The 19,803-nt window shown below is 39.9% G+C and overlaps 3 protein-coding genes across 10 annotated transcripts in view; 1 reads left to right on the top strand and 2 right to left on the bottom strand.

Moving 5' to 3' along the window:
• Positions 1 to 7,435, bottom strand: part of LOC136434729 (host cell factor 1-like) — a 29,755-nt gene extending 22,320 nt beyond the window's left edge. For 4 of the 5 annotated variants that reach the window (XM_066427755.1, XM_066427756.1, XM_066427759.1 and 1 more), the window contains exons 1-4: positions 7,234 to 7,435; positions 3,256 to 3,577; positions 2,517 to 2,725; positions 1,938 to 2,022 (exon numbers count right to left, since the gene is read on the bottom strand). In XM_066427755.1, the coding sequence (XP_066283852.1) occupies positions 1,938 to 2,022; positions 2,517 to 2,725; positions 3,256 to 3,577; positions 7,234 to 7,393 (776 nt within the window). In that variant the 5' untranslated portion in view covers positions 7,394 to 7,435. The remainder of the gene's footprint in view (positions 1 to 1,937; positions 2,023 to 2,516; positions 2,726 to 3,255; positions 3,578 to 7,233) is intronic. The other variant, XM_066427757.1, reaches the window with a different exon arrangement.
• Positions 7,436 to 7,741: 306 nt separating this feature from the next.
• On the top strand, positions 7,742 to 9,315 carry LOC136434732 (transmembrane protein 187-like). Of its 4 annotated transcripts, none has more exons than XM_066427762.1 (2): positions 7,742 to 7,863; positions 8,348 to 9,315. In XM_066427762.1, exon 2 carries the CDS (start codon positions 8,384 to 8,386, stop codon positions 9,194 to 9,196), a length of 813 nt encoding a protein of 270 aa, XP_066283859.1. In that variant the 5' UTR covers positions 7,742 to 7,863; positions 8,348 to 8,383; the 3' UTR covers positions 9,197 to 9,315. The 4 variants fall into 4 exon arrangements, with proteins under 4 accessions (XP_066283859.1, XP_066283860.1, XP_066283858.1 ...); XM_066427763.1 differs by having other exon boundaries at positions 7,780 to 7,998; positions 8,361 to 9,315; XM_066427761.1 differs by having other exon boundaries at positions 7,784 to 7,998.
• A 2-nt stretch (positions 9,316 to 9,317) lies between these two features.
• On the bottom strand, positions 9,318 to 19,716 carry LOC136434731 (prestin-like). Its single transcript, XM_066427760.1, has 17 exons — positions 19,584 to 19,716; positions 18,136 to 18,506; positions 17,676 to 17,786; positions 17,043 to 17,248; positions 15,808 to 15,972; positions 15,085 to 15,240; positions 14,753 to 14,835; positions 14,167 to 14,314; positions 13,717 to 13,830; positions 13,189 to 13,266; positions 12,872 to 12,967; positions 12,295 to 12,471; positions 11,425 to 11,631; positions 11,152 to 11,283; positions 10,893 to 10,947; positions 10,544 to 10,647; positions 9,318 to 10,257 (listed from the first exon to the last, which is right to left on the bottom strand). Exons 2-17 carry the CDS (start codon positions 18,485 to 18,487, stop codon positions 10,162 to 10,164), a joined length of 2,280 nt encoding a protein of 759 aa, XP_066283857.1. The 5' UTR covers positions 18,488 to 18,506; positions 19,584 to 19,716; the 3' UTR covers positions 9,318 to 10,161.
• Between the last annotated feature and the right edge of the window lie 87 nt (positions 19,717 to 19,803).

Below are 19,803 nucleotides of genomic sequence, written 5' to 3'. Positions count from 1 at the left end.
TGAGTTCGCGGCAAAGAGCTTACCACCAAAACCGCGATTATAAAACCACCGCAAACATTTCTGAATTTACAGTGTATCTAAATCTACATTAATCTAGTTTTGATCATAATCTAAAAGCCAAGTGTGACTTATTTCACAATTCAATGCGATTTCTGTGCAACACTCAGTTCATCTGTTAACAAAACAAGCGTTAGTTGAAGATTTGGTACAAGAAAAAAAATGATTGTCACTAGGGAAACAACATTGGTTTGTAAATATTACATGGACTGAAACGTAGCATCACTGCATCCCAAATCCCTTCTAGCTGCATGGAATGTTTCATGTTCTGACATTTCAATTTGGTGACGTTTGATGAGAAACAGTTCCCCGGATTGTTTCTAATTTGTATACCCTTCAAACGACCTTGGCAAGGCTACCGAATGATTGCCTTTTGCCCCAGGCAGCTTCCAACATTACCATACTGAAAAAATGGCGTTCTTAAAAATGTCACGAGAACTATTCATGCCCATAGCTTAAAACTTAGGGGATTCTGTTAAGAATAAGACAAGTTGAACCCTAGACAGTTGCTCTAGTCTAAGCTGCTACCATCAACTACAAGCCATTTTGTCTTCGATATTAGCTAATAAATTCTAGTTCAAACAAGAGCCTGGCTGATTCTTCACTGTTATTACACACAGTGAGTGCACCAATGTTGGATTTTGTAATCAGATTTGAAACACGATAGCTTGGCAACTTACCATATTTCCCTCCTTGCTTGTAAAACAGCATAGCGCTCGACCCACCGTGTCCACACATGCAAATTATCGGTAGCCGTGCAGAGAGAGGGCACGCTGCACGAAGGGTATTAGCCCGACTGGCACACAAATCTCCTATCTGGCAGCACTTGGCTCATATCCCATACTCAAACCTCAAGGCCAGAGCCAAATCCCTTTTCTTTGTTAGCCATGTTTGGCAAATCTTGTTGATTCAGCAAGACACGGAAGACTTGTTCAGTCGCATTAAGTTTACTCTTTGGCATTTAGCTAGAAAGTAGAAAAGTGTGCATCGAAAAGCTTGGGTCTTTGCATTAATGGCATACTTCCCTACCTACAAAAGACTTACCAACAACACATATGGCTCGGGGGGTTAAAAGGGCTTTTCAAACAGTATTCCTAGCTGTATCCTTCTTAGCATTCTAGATGGCTTACTGCAAATCTCTTACAATAAACAATGTTGCCGAAAATCAGCAGCTTTGCCAGGTTGGGTTACGCAAATCAAATTTGCATGGTAAATTACTGTTAACTTGATTCCAGATTAATTGCCCTAAAGGGAAATAAAAGCCTGATGATGGCACAAATTGATTCTGTTAAGGAAAATCAAATTTCATAGAAAGTAAACAAGATGACCGATGGGTGTTCATAGGTTCAAATATATTATTTCTTATTACAACTCTTTGAGTTTGAAGAAAAAACGCTGTTGTTGAAAAAAAATCGGAGATGGTGATGTGTAGAAAAGTTTATAACTTTGGTATATTTTTGTTTCTTTTGACTCAAAGGGCTCGAAATACTGGGTGCACCAGTGCACCTAGATATTTGAGACAGGCCATAGGATAAAGCTACTATTGTACACAATTATACAGAATATTCTTGAAATAAACTTACGTATCAGAAAAAAGAATATACCATTTGTTGTACTTTGATGCACTACATGAAGTTAGCTAGCTATAGAAGTACAGATTGACATTATTGAGAGAGACATTATGGTTTGTAATGATGCTTTGCTGACATTATACATTATTTTATCAACCTCCTTGATTTATGTTGTGCACCCAATTTGTTTTCTATGCACCTACATTTTTAGGTTAGGTGCACCAGTTCCCCAAAATGAGTTTCGAGCCCTGCTTGAGTGTTTCTGTTCTGAAAAGCAGGACACGAGGAATGACAAGAGTGAAGCCTGACCTGTGGCTGATCTGTGTGGCTGAGTGCAGGCTGCGAGGGAGCGGAGCGATGCCGTTCACCAGGGGCTTTGTCCATGAGCTGGTTTCTGTAAAAAAGAACAATAAGGAAACAGTTGTATCATCAATATTGACAAGTTTTTCTACAAAATAGAGACATAAAAGTAAGACACAGTGGATTATCCATTCCTTGACAAAGACTGAAGCTGATCAGCCGAAAATTTGGGTAAGTCCAATTTCTGTGTTGGCTATTGCAGTTTAACTTGGATTCAGGACAAAAATGTATACTTCAACAATCCTATCATAATAGATACAGAAATTCAAGAAGAACCAAGAGTTAGAATTCAAGCTAACTCACTATTGTTACTAAACTGACTTGCATTCTATTGGAAAGTGTTGCAGTTTTTAGTGATGAGCTGCAGAGATTATTGTTCATTACTTCATATTTGCCAAAAATAGCTTGAGGAATTTTGCTATTCTTCTTGTCCTGATCAGTAAGCTTTGCAAATTGCAATAAGATAAATACATGTAGTACTGAGACATGTCTTCAGTAGTTTATAAAACAAATCTTCTGGACTCCTACCTATCTCGAGTTGCCACAGGTCCCCCAGACGACACCCGCTCATGCCGCCGTAGATGATGAGCCTGGGGCGCTTGCCGTCCTTGTCGGTGTACGAGATGCAGGTGTGGGATTCCCGCGGTGGGGGCGGGGTGCCGTATGTCTGTGGGATGTCCCACGCACGCACGTCCGACTGGGGCTTCAACTCCAGTGTGTAAAGATCGTTCAGGTATCTGTGGGAGGAAAGGCAACAATCTTATGAACCAGATCTTCTTAGTACATTGATGAAGGATAGATCTTCTTTGAAAGTATGAGAGATTCAACATCATCTACAAAATCATATCATCAAACATCTTTAAATATCAAATCTTTTTAATGAAAAATTGAATTGAATTGACATAAGATCCACTTCAAAGATCACTTTAAATTTCTGATAAGACCAAAATATAGTATTACATGAAGGTACTTTTATTAATAAACTGGATAAATCTACAGTCTATATTTAAACAAAACCCAGAGGAGACAGACTTTCTGTTCTTTGCCTCAAATCATTATCTTTTAAAGGTGACCAAAACAGAGCGATACATCTTTGAAAGTTTGAATGAACTGGAGAACTTCATAGCATGATTCAAAACACATGTATGTCATTCTTTACATCAAATCAATATCTTTAAAGGAGACCAAAATGCAGCTATATGTTAAGACATTTCTATGAGCACACTTGAGAAATCTATAGAACAACACATAATAATAAAATATCAACCTTTCTCCTGACCTTGGTATGTTGTTCTTGGGGTCCTCGCTGTCGTTGGCCAGGCCCCCGAACAGGTAGACCTTGGTGCCGCACATGGTGAAGCTGTGGCCCAGGCGCGGGCAGGGGGGTGGACCGTTTTTGGGCGACTTTGGCTTTAGTCTCTTCCACTCCCAGCGACTGGCCTGCAGCTCGTATAGTTCATTCGAGTACTTGCCATACTCCACCATTCCTCCGAACACCAGGAGTCGGGTGCCGTCGCAGACGAAGCCGTACGCGGCGCATCCCGGGGGTATGTCGCCCCGCACCGCCGGTACGAACCATTGGTTCGTGGCTGAGAAAGAGAAAAAGGGACGGTCACTACACTGCTCATATTTGAATAATGGTTTAAAGTTAACAGACGTTATTTCTAACTCATCAGCTCTTGACTTACAAACTGTCAATCTTATTCAGCAGAAATCTAAAATGACAAGTTTTCTTTCAAACGATAAGCAATCAAGAACAAGTAATTTGATCAATCAATCATCCAATCAATGAATCAGCTTTATCAAGATCACGATATCAAGATATGGAAATCTGTTTTTATACAGTATATTTGATACAAAACCCTATACCCCACTTTAATCATTATTCTGAAGCACACCTGAATATCACTTCATGATTGTGTATGCTGCATCTGCAGTTCCTTTCAAATCCCACAGGTGGTGTTTCACTAAGATATTCTACTCAACGTACATTACAACCACATTAAGTCCAGGCCTGCTCCTGACAAACCCTGACCCCAGGGTCGAACCAACCCATCAATTCTCATTTCGAAAAGGTCAAAACCTACATCTTGCACCGACCATATCCTTAAATGCAGTTTGACATGCAAACGCCATAAAAATAGCCACTCAACTACCACTTGAATGCTGATGTGCCAATAGTGGCTGATCCCTCAGCATGTAATAGCCAACTGTCGATATTGGAGAACAATATTTAACAGTACATAAATTTGATGGTTTATGAAAGTACATAAATTTGATGGTTTATGAACCCCAACATGGGTTAATTCTACACGTCAAATACAGTAGATTTCAACAAGCCTACTGGTATATACCAGGGAAACTTGTAAGCATTGACTGGTTTTATCCACTATATAGAAATCATGATGTGAAGTACATTTGTACAACCAAAATCACACAAAATGGGCCAAATCTGTGGTAAAAGCCATGACACAAAATTCTCCTTGGCATATTTTTAACTTCTGCCCACAAACTTCTGTTGACCTACTGCTAGGTCACTGGGGAGAAGGTTTAGATCATTTTTCGGTCAACAATTCCGTATGGAGTTATGATAAATGTTGTGCTTTGTGACCCTGTCCCCCTACTCAACATCTTTGAAGGACACGCCCTCAAGGATGGGTAAAAAGCTAACCTTTCCCAGCAGACATTTTTTTTTTCAAACAGAACTACTGAATGACCAGTAAAAGTTCAATGGAATAGCAACTGGAAGACTTTGTGATTTACAGACAGTTTGGCATATGGCCATAGGTAAATCTGCAGCATAGCAAGGGCCCTTTTGTCTTAAGTTTAAGCTCTCTAAGTAGCTTGGTACCCAAAAAAGGTTGTGGCACTGGGGAACAGACAAGTAACAGCTAACCCACAGGTCTTCATCAATTCTCTTATGGGTCATTCCTAAGTAAACAAAACTAGAGAAAAAGGTGAAAATGGATACTTTTGTTTGCAGAAAAAAAAATTACCTAATTTCTTAACCGTATCTTAATCCATGACTGATTATAGAAGGCGTATTTTACATAAATGACAGAAAATTTGAATATCCACTGCCTGTCCCTCCCTCTAAAGCAAGTGGTCTATTCCACATACTGGGGGGAAAACCACCACAAAATATGGTAGGATTTTTAGTCTAAAAAAAAACAAGTCAGCCGCAACAGACTCATCCATGTATAAAAATCTGTACAGGCTACAGTACTTATCACATGAAAAGACGGTCAAAGCACTTAACAAATTACACATGTGAGTTTTAACAACTACCTTCTGTCTGTTTGCCAAGCATGCCACAGGAAGTTCATTGCTTTAAAATCAAGTTATCTTTTCATTACCTGGAAGTACCTGAATGGCTATTTGGATTGTGACTTGTAAATACAGTATCCCATACATTGAGGAAAGGTGCCTGAAGAACGATTAGATTTTACAAACAGGTTACAGCTCTCGAGGGTTCCAAAGGAATTAGGCCATACGTCAAAATCAATATTTCTCCCAGTAAAATGGGCCAATGATTAATTCAAAGGATCGGAAATAATGTCAACCTACTTTGTCACTACTGGTTGGTTTTAATGTCCATGTATCTTATCATAGACTAATCATTATTTGATTATTCTGTCAATAGCCTTGGTGGTGTTACACTTATCTTTGTTAGTTTAAGAATCAAAGTAAACTATGTTACAAGGAAACACAAATTATTACATGATAATGATTCCTATCTTAGACTTAATGGCCAAGAAAAACATGCTGTTTCTACTTCTCGTCTCAAACAAGTTAAGTTTGGGTATTGAAAACATCACCCTTCAGGAGAATCAGATGAGTGCATCAAAATGAATGGTATTGATAAAACTATTATCAGCACTACTTTTCAGCATTGAAAAGCACTACATTTCAGCATTAAAAAACAACTTCAAAAATCCTTAGAAATGCCAAACTAATAACTTTTCATAAAGAAAAATGTTCGAATATTCTATGCAACCCTGCATTCAGTTCTTGTATTGTAATCTAAATTGAATTCAAAGTTTACAAGCAAACTTGACTTTTGCAAAAACAACAACATTAAAGTAAAACATTACTGATGAGCCCATAATAAAATACAGAGAAAAATTTGCATACAATGTGACCAGGAAACTAACAAATAGAATGAACACCCCTCAGTTCAACATGGATTATTCTATATGACAAGCAACTCTTACTGGGTCACGAAAACTAGATCAAAAACAGACATTTTTTCTCCATACCCAAATCATCTTAACATCAATTTGATGATCAAAAAAATTATGCATACTATAGAGTTGCACACGCCATTTTCTTAATGAAGCTCATTGGCTGATGCAAACAATTGCAAACTTTCTATAAAACTCATTTAAGACAATTAACAAATCTATTGGTTATAAGTTTGAATTTAAAAAAAGGAAATAATCTAATTGAAAGCAGCATAACTGAAAGATAAATGATGCTCCTAACCATTACTCACAAAAGCCAACTCCATATAACCTGTTGCTCAAAAACAAATTTACAGCAATCAAATGCATGAGAAAACATTGTAAGGCCTATTCACCAACACTGGTTGCATCTAACAAACCATAGTAAATGCGCCTGAAAAGTGGAAAATCTAATACAATTGCTAATTCTAACAACTATTGTCTATATGGGAATGGCAAGACGTGACAAAAGTTAATTGCTGCATTTAATTTTCCCACAAAAAACAAAGTAAACAGTCCCTTAGCGCGTCCAAAGCGCTGAATGCCCCCCTCCCACTGACATTAGCATAAACAATCGGCGGCCATATTGATTCTGATTTTCAACAAAATGACAAATGAGTTTGAATCAAATGTCACGAAAATGCAATATTTTCCATACTTTGTCGGTGGGGAGAGTTTATCTGGACCGATGCCAAATCTGAGGATCGGCGGTGTGCGGCAAGGCGCGCGCGCCCAGCCGACGTTATAAACAGTTTGGTTTAAATATGGCTCCCCCATGAAAAAACACCGGGCGCCGCCATATTGAATTTTACTCATCTACAAAAATTGAAATATCTTCCGTGAAAATCGAAGACAAGGCAAAGTGATTACGGAAAATTGTGCCAAACGAAGTCGGCAACCTGATCTCGGAAGGAGAGACATCGATGCCATTGGAAATGATCTTGGCGCCAAAGATTTGACGATAAACAACAAAAGGACGCCATTTTGAAAACAAGCAAGCCAAGCGGGGAGGGCGAGCTTACCTGTGTTGTACACGTGCAATTCGTCCACGATGCCCTCGTTACCGCCCCCGAAAACAACCATGAGGTCCTTAATGGCAACGGCACGGTGGCCATGTCGAGGCCGCGGCGTCGGGCCGGTTGTGCCCGTCACACGCCTCCACTTCAGGACGGGAGCCGCCATCTTGAGCTACCCACAATGCTGGGGGTGGGCGGGGGTTTCTACAGCCACGGCGTCTCGCCGCCAGAAATCTATGCAAATGAGGATGTTCAGAATAAAGTGACCAATCAGCGACACGCATACATGAATATTTACTAATTTTTCGGCGAGGCGCAGTGAGTTTAGACACCTCTGGGGGTAGGCGCCACAGAGTTCCCGGATGTTGTAAACAAAATTTTCTCCCTTTTCTTTTGCTCGAAGAATTTTTAATCCCGTTCGGTCTTTGGATGGAAAGCAGATATTCGTTGCAAACAGGGGGTAGTTTGTGACTGAATGTCGATAATTTGGAATAACATTTTATTTGAGGGACGCTTGCCCATCAGCCACACACATAATTATGAAATATCCCGGATGTTCATTTGCATCTTGACAGTCTCGTACCCAGCGAGAGCGAGAACTGGGAACGCTTCACACTTCCGGGTTTAGAGGCATCTGTAAGAACGCTCCCTAAAAACTGCTAGATAACAATTATGATGGCCAAAATACACTGCTAAATTCTTTTTCAGTACGCATTGAAAGTAGGGGCATTGTTGTGCAGTACTGTCATTTGTCTGAAATAACTCACGCAGGTAACGTTACAACTTTTATGCAGGTGTACTGTACAAGGCTAGGCATGAGCATGAGCATGCTTGTTCAAGTTGTTGTAGCTGTATGGAGGGCTTCAGAAAATGTGTTGTATTGTTGCATACCTTCCTCCTGCTGTTTAACATCTTAAAATCTAACCTACAATCCAAGGTAGACTGTTGCCTTTAGTAGCCTATGGAAAGACTTAATGAACATGTATTGTAGATGGATATATCAAGGAGGTTATGTAACCTCCTTGGATATATGGACTACTTGGGCCCGAGTAGTGATTGTAATAACCTAGCATTATTCGCTTGCTACATCCTGACTTTTGTATCTTTTTGTCTTTGATAGGAGTGACAGGAAGGAGTGACAGGATCCATCTCAGAAATGGACCACGCTGTGAGTAGAGCTGTTGTCCTGGTCCTTATTCCTGTTGCCATGGCAACAGCCATCACGTGGCTGGGCTGTTTCGACAGTGTCGTCACCGAGCTCGGTTTCCAACACTACGGTGAGCGCCCAGACCATGGCATCCCCTTGTTACCCTCCCAGCTCAAGATGCCTGCCAACACACTGGTCAACCTGGGTTACACCCTTCTCGGATTCATCTGGCTTCGCAAGTTCTTAAAAGACAGAAACGAAGACAACATTACTAACAGCGACCTCTTTGTGGGTTCTGTGTTCTGCTGGATGGCCGTTGCGTACGGACCGGTACAGTTTCTACGCATCGTGACCCAGCAGCACAGGTTCGCTGTGATGGACCAGTGGTTCACCCTGCCGTTCTTCGCTTGGGTGGTGGTGATGAGTGACTACCTCATGCATGGATGGAACACCAGAAGGGCTTTGACTGTTGTGATGTTTTCCTTTGCAAGCTATTCCCTTGCTCTTGTTCATGACCTTGGCTTTGAAGCTGCTCTAGGTATTCACATACTGTTTGCCGTACTGTACGGAATGCAGATTTTTCTAGCCAGCCAATCGAAACAGTTAAAATCAAAGCTACTCTGGGCAATGATGTTTGCTATTCTATCTTGTGCGGGGTTTGTTGTGTTGAAGCTCCTTGACTTGCACTTGGCCAAGTTTTCTGTGTTTCATCGCTTCTCAGGACACTTCTGGTCCAAGGTGGCAGACATAATGCAGATACACTTCGTATGTAAGTTCTTTCACCCAATCATGGAGGAAAATACCAAGAATAAGAAAGTATGAAATAAAGGAGTGGATTATTAAGCCTAATCTTGTCAGAATCTAGGTTAAGGTGGTCTAGAACTTACCAATAGATAATTAACTTTGATGGACTTTCATAATATATTAAAAACATGCATTGACATTGTGTTCAGTATTCTTTTTTTTATTGATAATTGTTACATCTTGGAAGACAAGAGTAGAGTCAGACTACTGTACTATCTGTATACATTAAATGGATTACCCGACCCCTAGGAAAATATTACAAATTGCTTGTCTTCATAATCTCTCCTTTAAGAAAATAATTACATCTTGTGAAATATTGCCTTTGTCATATATCTTCTTCCAGATAACTTTGCTTAATATCAGTTATTAAAATCAGTGAAAAATGTGTCATGAAAAATCTTCACTATTTCATCATGATTTGTACTTGCACACTAACCCACACCTGAGTAAGTTTGTAGTGTTCATCCTTGTCCAACAAGTAACCCACCACAAAGACAAGAGATACAGATTACTAGTACAGCATACATGGATAAGCCTGACATAAAGCAACACCAATCTAATCGGTTGGTTCTTGGATTTTTCAGAAAAAATATGGAGCAACAGGTTGAAAAAAAATGCAAAAGTTGGGTGAGGACAGGGGTTTAGTAGTAGTCCGCTGTGTTCTGAACATCCTGCAGCTGCAATCAGTCGTTCTTCCATTCTCTCCACTTTGTTTAGTTAGTTGCAAGCTTCCTTAGCTCCTGTAGTTGTCTTTCTGACCAAGCGATTCCGAGAACCAACAAATTAAATTGGTGTGGCCTGAAGTCTCCTTTTTGTAGTGTGATGCCTGTTCCCTGTTCCACAGAAAACTGAAAAATATGTTTCAGAAAAATGTACAAATATCATGATATTGCAAATTTTGAACTACATGTACTCAGAAAGTTTGACACTTGGGGTTCATCTCAGAACTAAAATTGCACTGAAATGATAGACTTAGTGGAATCTCAAATCTCACTCTCCATCTCAATGTGCGTGATATCTGCAGCGTCGCCATCTTCTTGTGGTTCCCGCTCTGGATCTGTGGCTTCATCTTTTGCATCCTGTAACACATTAAAGTCAATAAGCTCATTGTTACATTAGGTTGTATTATGTTGCAGATTAATTGCTACAGCAACATAATGAAAAAAAATGTTTCTTTATAATTTGAATACTTTTGCACAGGCCTCTAAAATCCCAAATGTTCTCTCTTTTTTGTATGCAAGCTGAGACATACAGGTCTTCCTTACAAATATTTTTTGTTCAGCTCTATATCTGACTTAATCTGTCTTAATCTGAAGGTTGGCTTTCAAATAAATAAACAAACAGAGAAACTACAACTTGACCTACCTCTGCTAGGGAGAACAGTACTGCATCATGTACACTGATGAACAGGTTGTCACACTCGATATTCTCAAAGAATCCACAAGACACAAGCTGGTCTCTGATGTTAGCTGTAAAAGTTTGAGGTAAACAATATTCTATGAAACTTCAGTAATAAAGGAATCTACCTTGAAAAGGCACAGTACTGTGAGCAGAGTATAGCACATTTTTATAATTACAAGCCAGTATGGAATTGAAAACGACTGTGTTCCATGATGATAAGCAAATTCATTAACCAATGTACATGTATTTACGTTAAGTGTATGCTATGGTATGGTCAGGATCAGAATCTGTTGAAATAAACAAAATGTTTTACCTTTGCAGTGGGCTAGAAGAAATCTGACACCAACACTTTTGTAGTCTTTGTGTACCTTGGGTTTGGAATGATAAAAAATACAATAACCTTACTAGCAGCTGTCTATCATATCAAGTCCATATTTAAGGTTACTGTTACAGTAACAGTTTGTAACACATTGATCTGCTGCTGATGACATAACTAAAACAGAAGTCACCAACTATAACACTAACAAAAAAACAGGCATATCAATAACTGTGACTGTTTTTGTTGTAAGTACCTGAGTAAGTGTGTTGACTGCGACAGAGTCCAGGAAGTTGAAGGGTCCACAGTCCAGAATCACTGTTTTCACCTCGGGGACGGGAGGCTCTTCCACTTCCATGGGAATAAAACCATCCAACTCTACTATTTCCTGATGGAAAAAAAAAAGTATATTTGAGTACTTATATTACATTTTATCAAATCTTCCTTGACAAAATAAATAAGGTATTTGTTGGGTTTTCGTATTTCTGTTAGAAATTAAAACAATTGGCATTACAAATGGCACTGGTACCTTTCCATCCTCAGAAACCTTCTTGGCTTCTTTTGCTCTCTTCTTTTCTAGTTTCTTTCTTTCGTCCTCAGCCTTTTTCCTCTGAGCCAGCAGTACGACAGGGTCCACCCCTGTCTGTGAGTAGAGGGATGTCTTGAAGTGGTCACAGTTGGAGAAGAACAGGGACATGTCGAATCTGAAGATCTTCACACTCGGGATCTCTTGAGCCTGTGCATGAGAAGGAAAGTAAGAAACATAGTAAGCAGTCTTCAAACTTCTAGTGAAGGGACACTACTACCCTGGCTTTTGGTCAATGTTCAATAGAAATGTAGAGTGGTAACTGCTGAGTTATGAAGAAGAAAATTTCTTATTCCATTTTGGTCATTTATCGTCGAGTGTCAAGTGAGTACATGCATGTCCCCAAATGGCCAACTGCACCAGGTCACCACTATTCTTCCTGATAAGTGTTGGGTTCTTTTATATGTAGGGCAGGGCTGTCTCCAGGACCTGTCCCTCCATCATGGGATGGAAATTTGCTTGTTTGGACGGATAGAAATTTCACCCCATTTGTTCCCAAAATCTAAACTTCTTGATATAAAATTGATGAAAATGAATTTTCGTTTTCCTAAGCTTAAACTGATAGATCTAACAATGAACAGTAACAACATGGGCTCCCAAACAAAGAGTGGGATGGGGAAAAAAGATGGAAACAGCCCTGCATGAGCCTGTGATATCCCCAACTTGGCCAATCACACCAGGTCACCCCGACCCCAGGCATATTCAGGTTATAAGTGTGCTTTTTATGTGTAGCAGTTTGACCCCATAGATGGGAACAAAGGATCATTTGACTGTACATGTTGGAAGCATTTGAGTTTTCACTGAGTGACTCACCGCCTTGTAGTTGTGCAAGTCTCTGTAGATGTCACAGTTGGGGACCTGCCCCAGGAGCGTGGTGGCCGGGCGCTGGGAGCGGAACAGAACGGTCAGCAGACAGAAGGCCATCCCCGTCCCCAGGCCGATGTCCAGACCCAGCAGGAAAACAGCCACAAATGTCACCCACCAGATGACCTGGAACAAAGATTATAAAACTTCACAATAGAATATTGAAAACTATTTTAACTGAAGGATTCAACACATAGTGAAAAGACTCTGATAGAAATCTGCTCTGCTTGACAGCATCATGATGGAAAATTGTTGTGAAATCTTTCTCTTCATAGCTTGGTTTTTGTCTTCTAAGAGCAATGCTTAACACTTTGTTACAGTGTAGACTACCTTAGACAATGTAATTATGATTACCTGTACATACATGTCAACACTACGATTATATATACTGTACTTGAATAGTGTACAGTGGTCAGGATATACAATGTATGATACTTTGTAGCACTACTAAATGACTGACAAAGGCATCATAGTTGCATATGGAAAAGTAATAATCATAGCTTTACATGTAATGACAGTTACTTACAAAGTCAATTTTACTGATCCTCCAGAGTGGCTTGAGTTCTGCAAACTGCTTGAACATGTTCTTCACATTTACCACCACAATGACAGCAAGAACAGTCTGAAATGGAGCAAAATATCTTTTTTAGAATAATTCAAAACAAAACAAAGGAGTAAACAAAAAAGAACAATCAAGAAACTGGTATTCCATTATATTTCAATACTGCTTATCTTATTAATACCATGCACCAGTACAAATTTTTTCAAGCTTATTCAGTTTTAGTGTTAGAGTATCTACTCTTCAATGTAAAAGGATTGGTTCTTCTAAGATGAGAAACCTACAACTTGTGTAGATCTGAAGAGTGATCCCATGAACAGCAGCACCAGCAACATCACTACACATTGCACAAGGGACATCAGCTAAGGAAGGAAAGAAACAAAACATTAGTTGTTGCACAAACCAAAGAAGGAAACAAAATTTCAGTCATATCACCAGCACTACGTACTTGGTATTAACAAAAATAGAAAGTGCAAGTGATCTCGAGCCAGTTTAGCTCAATGAAAAGCTATTCTTCCACTGGTTGTGACAGAGAGGACAGACCCTATGTACAGTACATTGTATTTACAGGTTCATTGTACAGGGGAAACTCCCCTAGCTCTTTTAACAAGTACAATGAACAGTGGACCACGGCTTTACGTCCCATTCTAAGAACTACAACCCTTTCCAGTAGCGTGCCTGTCCAGTGAGCGACTACAGCCGGGATTGGACTTCCAACCTTTCAGTTCAGAGGCAGAGTTCCTAGACACTGGACTACGCATGCTACTGCGACGAGAAAAATAGATTACCCGAAGAATAAACTGGTCACACACCTGTGTTTTAGTCCCAGCAGCCTCTCCCACTAACGTGCGAGAGATTGCCGTTGAACATATGAAGCAGGAGAAAAAGGATCCAAACAAATTGCTTGTTCCATAAGCAAGCAGCTCCTGAAACAAATTGATAATGGATGCAACAATATCATCAATCACAACCATCAAGCAGAAAAAAGTGAACCCTTATTTTAAACCCTTTAGTGTATATCACCTCCTTGGTGTATATAGAGTAAATCAACAATAGAATATACATTCTTTTTTAATTGCTGCCTTTTATATCAGTTAATATGCATACAGCAAGTATTTACAGTCTGCTAATTGTATTTTTGGCAAAATGTTATGTACTAGAGATCTACATGACCAATAAAAGTTAAATACAAGTTTGTATCATAAACAGCCAAATTTTACTTTTTTTCTTTGGGAAGCATAATAAAGTGAAAGATTCTTTACCTGATTGGCATCTATCCCATAGGCGTACTTCTTGGAGAATAATTTGGCGATGGCCAGGGAGTAGGAGAAGGAGACCAGGGACATGGCCACACAGTCAGGGGCCACCTGGCCCAGGAGGGACACACGGGGGACTGTGGGTTTGGGCAGGCTGCAGGACAAGAAAGGAGATGAATTATTATCAAGTTCAACAAACTCTATCATTAATCAATAGGGACTACTGTAAATGTTGACATTTTCATGTTGGTTTAACGTTTGTGATTTTTGCTGCAACCTTAAAACCACCACGAAAATGCTTGTTTTGTCTTCCACCTGCCCGCTCCTTTGTTTCAACCGCGAACTTAAAACCACCGCAAACCATCTTCCATACATTTGTATGTTGTAACGGGACAAACATCATCTAACATCTTTTCTGAGTACACTAGAGGGTGAAAAAATGTCTTTTTTGGGATACATGTGTGCTATGACCAGAAAATGATCACATCATCACATAATTAAAGAAAGGAAAGCACTAAGTACCCAAGAGATGGTTCTTGTTGAAGGATAAGATGTCAGAGTCAATTCTTACACAATGGTTAATTACACTTACCCAGTGGGAATAACACCAACAACTTTAACATCATACCGCTCCTCAAGTGAGGCAAAGTGCGACACTACAGTGCCTATGATCAACTGAAAAACAAGACCATTTCATATTGGGGATGTGATGCAAAATTTCAACAACAGAAAGATCTGTAATCAGATAATAACATGCTAGAAAAAAGCTTTAAAAAAACAAATGCAATATCTACTTGACTCATTATTAGTTCTTATGTCATGTCAAAGTAACTTTTGAAACACTTTAAAGTAACAGGCGCTATTCAAATAAATATATAATCATGTGAACATGTACAACTACGTGTATTTTATAAGGTTACCTACCACTATGAGTTCTGAAGGTATAGGAATGCCTTTTAGCTTCTCCTTGTAGCGTAGGTTTAACTCCTTCAGGACCACCAGTACGATGATAGCGATGATGGAGGTCACAAGTGTGGCAATGTTGGTCTCAGTGATGCGGCTGAAGATGGCAATGACTGTCTGGAAAGGGAGAATAGTTGTTATTATACATGTACAGTCTGAGTTCCAGCCTTGACAGCTTTATATTGGTTTAAGTGTTTTATTTTCCACATGGCTACAGTACGTCTCTGATTGTCTACTTATCTATCCTTCTATCTTGCTGTCACAAAATTTATTGAAACACCGTACAAGAGCAAATTTAAAAGTAATGCAGTCACAATATTTACTGAAATACAAGAGCAAAAGTTATTAGAATGGCAACCTAGAATGAATATACATTTTGTGCAGTCATATCTGCTCAAGAAGACCACTCAGGGGACCAATAACAATGGATTCTTAATACTTGTGTCAATGGGAACACCAAAAAGTTATTACAATGGCCAGGTGGTCATTATGTAGAGGTGGACACTTGTACAGGTAGGACTTAAGAGCATTTGTTTTACTATAAAGTTGTACAAAATCTTCTAAATGGCAACTGCTCCTACACTCATACACTTTCACTACTATGATTATTATTTTTTCAGGTAATAGCGAGCGTAGGAGGCCCCGATAGTAATCGGATGAACAGGCTATACAGTAGGTACTTACATATACAATAGACAGAGGCCCTGAGTATCTCGGTATCTCCAGACCAAACAGGTGTTTGATCTGGCTGTTGACCACGTGGAAGGCGGCAGCAGTGGTGAAGGCACTGACCAGGGGGTCCGAGAGGTAGATCGTGATGAAGCCCAGACGTAAAAGTCCCATGGCAACCTGTGAAAAACAAAGTTAGAACAGTTAACACAAAAACTCAGTTGAAGATAGAGTGATAATAGAAGTCTAACAACCACAGCTCTTAAGCTATTATTAGCTGGTGTGTTATGCCATAGGGTGGTTATACCGGCTAAAAAGGCGGCTATACAGATAAAGATATCAAAAAATAAAAGCTCTAGCCAGCACCTATCATTCTGTCATTTGAAAGAATTTTGCTGCATGATGGAAAAAAACAGAAGACCATTCTGTCAACCCTGAGGGGCAGAATTTGGTGGGTAAGGATATAGAAATATCATAATTTGAACTAATCACGCCCAAACACCAGTCTTGAAAAGGAATACTAGTAGTATTCAATATCAATTTGACAGAAATTCTACCATGATGATGAAAAAAAAGGATCTTCAGGATTTTTACATCATCGGGAATTAGGATGATGGAAAAAACCTGAGCTAGCATGATACAAACATTTGGAAAGTACACATTGCATATCTTGGAGTGACCAAACACAGTTAATTTCAATCTACATTACTAGTACACAAAAAACATACAGAGATGGTCACATGACCATCGCACTGTATGTGTAAAGTGTAATCTTATCTATGACACATTTGGTCATGATCATGTAAAAACCCAAAGGGGCAAGTACGCCACTCCCAGGATTAGAACCCACACCAATCCCGATCTGCACGGCTTGGGAAATCAACGCGCTAACCACTAGGCTAAATGGTCCGGACCAGTTAGACTGGTCAGTTAGTGGAGGTTGATCCCCACTGTTACACTACTCCCCCTTTTCTTTCTAGACTCGTCCCGAGTCTCCAAGTAGGACATCCCTGTGTGATCTGATCGTTACTCACAGGGCCGGTGTGGGAACCACTGTAAAAACCCAAAGGGGCAAGTACGCCGCTCCCAGGATTAGAACCCACGCCAATCCCGATCTGCACGGCTTGGGAAATCAACGTGCTAACCACTAGGCTAAATGGTCCGGACCAGTTAGACTGGTCAGTTAGTGGAGGTTGATCCCCACTGTTACAATCACTTAGGCTTTAACTTTAAACAGACAGTTGTACTACCTGAAAGATCCCTGACATCAGAGTGACAGCACCAGCGATGTACAGTCTCTCCTGGACCTCTGCCTGTTCCGCCTGGTACTGCAGCTCCTCCAAGGTGGTGTTGGAGATGGTGGAGTTGTACAGGTCTGCAGGAATCTGGCCGGTGCCATCGGGAAGAAGCCTCTCTATCGTTGCACCTACCATTATACTCAACACTGCCATCACACCTGCAGAAATAGGCGCACATTGTTACAAAATGTGATTATTGAATTGTTTCTCCACATAATGTTTGAACAAAACATACATCAGAACAAAAAAGGAAAGACACTTTTGAATTTTCATTCTACCTTGAAAATATCTGGAATGCCCAGACTGTAAAAAGAATTGTAGAGCAACCTTCTAATTGTCATATTGTATTGAGCAATTCCTAAAGTGTACTGGTTTCATTTTATCTTATTCTATGTTATTTATTTACAAGGAAGTACGTACACCAGCTGGCATTTTTTAAAGGTTCCTGTGGGTTAATTAAGACCTGCAAAATACCAAAAGTAACAGTGACCTACATTTATTCATGTAAATTCCTTACATTTCTTAAGTTAAACTCAACGGACACCATTGCAACAGGCTATATAAATAGGGTTACAGCATACTCACCTATAGATATGTGTTTGGAGGTCCCGAGGAAGGCATATATTATAACTGGGAAGAAGGCTGAGTAAAGTCCATAGATGGGAGGGAGGGTGGCCAGCAAGGCATACGACATCCCTGGAAACAAAAGGGCTAATGTTATTGTTATGATACAAATCACAAACATCATGTTTCTATCATTCTAAGAAGCCCTTAAGACATCAACAGTATAGCGAGATATATTACAAAAATGTTACAGGCCAATCTATTCCTCTTAAGGCCTTGTTGGCAGTCTTCAAATACACATTTAATAATACAATGGTGAAAGTAATTAGCTGACACTTTATCATACTACAATGATGGTTGATTTCCCTTCCAGATAATTCATCTCCTAATTACATTAATCTATGAAAATTTTCCTAAAGATTAAAAAAAAGTATCTTTCCTATAATTTCAAATATTACTACAATCACAAGTAAATGATCACCTTGTGGGATGTGCATGATGCCCACAGTGATCCCAGCTATGATGTCACCCATAATGTTCTCCCTCACTTTATACTTTGGCAGCCAGGACAATATGGGTAGCGTCGAAAACACCACCTTCTTCACCCTGTCCATAGAACACGTGAAGTGAGACTTCAGCCTCTTGTGAACCACGTGGTGAAACCCGACGTCGTTGGCCGCAACCGATCCTGTCGTTTTCTCCATTTTGATCTCGTTGTTGTACTCGGGTGTGGTGAGGCCAGAGCTGGGAGGGCTGGACACACGAAGACGCGTGATGTTGTCAGCTGACCCATACAGATCGTTTTCCTGGGCATCGCTGTTTGGCGTTGCCATGGTGATCCTCTAGTTTGTTCTGAAGAATGAAAATAGCTCTTTAGTTCCACATGTATGTAAAATGGAGATTGTCATTGCTCTTATTTGGACAGTACATTCTAAACTCTGACAGAAGGTAAATATGAAGACTTTGACTTGAAGGTATAACATTAATTGTTTCAAATACATTTCAATTAATAATCACATCATTTTGCATTTTCTTTACTCTATACTAGGTATGATATCTATAATATTTCTCAGGCATATCCATGTGCGGCTGAACTTTACCGGTCCCACCTACCCCGCCGACCCCCAGCATCTAGCCCGCCTCACTATCTGCTTACCTCACGGATCGTGGGGGCCGGCAGAATAGTGGGGCCGGTTAAGTTTTGGTGCACGTACTGTGGGGATCGTAGGTAGGAAGTCCTGCGCGCGCCGACTTACGGGGTCTGGTCTCCCATGCCAGGGTACCACCCTGGGTACTAAGCTGCAAGACTTTGCCCGTTTGTTGTTCATCACCTATGCCCTACTTGTTCACTGTCCCTTTAAATGTGTTAATTTGAATTTAATCTAACTTTTCGCCATTGTCTGCTGACAACGTATCATTAAAATCATAGTGTCCAAATAAAATCTATTCAATTTTGGTCGTAATGCATAAAATTATGCAGTATTAATGTTGTGATTTTGATTTAAGTCACCCATTCACTGAAAATTGAAAAGCAGCCCATAATCTTTTTTTATGCAATCAGCAACAACAATGTCACCAGTACATATAGCGTATTAACAACGCCAGGTTGATCATATCTTCGGACCTTAATTTAAGGTTGTAGGTCTGTTTTCCATAAACATTAAAGTGGCGAAGGTCATCATCAACATGACACGAGTCTTTTTAACCGTCTCCCTGCTTCCTAACTCTGTAGGAATGCCAAAAGGGCTAGGGCTACTTCAGTATGCTAAAGGAGTAAAGGTTACATATCCCCACTTGCATAACGTTAACAGTTGATTGATAAATATGTCATGACTCGAGATAATTTGGAAACTTTGTAGTCAGTGCCATACACATTGTGCAATTTTAAGAACACAATACTAGCTAGAAATAGACTTAAATACTACTTACAACTTAAGAGTGGGACATTCATGTAAGCAACCGAAGACTGAGCTTTTAAAACGTCTAAATTTGCAGCACAGTTCGACGACTCACAACACATGACCGCCGCACGGGCAAAACTTATTTTACTCCGAACTTTGACCTCACGAGGGCATCAAACAATATGTACGAAAAATTCCACCAATGAATCACCCATTGCACCAGTTTATACAACAATCTTCAAAAGAAC

This window comes from Branchiostoma lanceolatum, chromosome 5 (assembly GCF_035083965.1).
Source record: "Branchiostoma lanceolatum isolate klBraLanc5 chromosome 5, klBraLanc5.hap2, whole genome shotgun sequence".
Lineage (NCBI taxonomy): Eukaryota > Metazoa > Chordata > Leptocardii > Amphioxiformes > Branchiostomatidae > Branchiostoma > Branchiostoma lanceolatum.
This window is presented reverse-complemented; position numbering and strand designations above follow the sequence as displayed.

What these genes read in the sequence shown, in the direction of transcription:
- LOC136434732 (XM_066427762.1), top strand. Translation starts at nt 8,384, where the DNA reads ATGGACCACGCTGTGAGTAGAGCTGTTGTCCTGGTCCTTATTCCTGTT.
- LOC136434731 (XM_066427760.1), bottom strand. Translation starts at nt 18,487, where the DNA reads ATGGCAACGCCAAACAGCGATGCCCAGGAAAACGATCTGTATGGGTCA. An exon ending in ACTTGCACAACTACAAGGCG is followed by an intron (nt 11,632 to 12,294) that starts GTGAGTCACTCA and finishes TCTCATGCACAG; the next exon opens with GCTCAAGAGATCCCGAGTGT. An exon ending in TACTGTTCTCCCTAGCAGAG is followed by an intron (nt 10,258 to 10,543) that starts GTAGGTCAAGTT and finishes AATGTGTTACAG; the next exon opens with GATGCAAAAGATGAAGCCAC.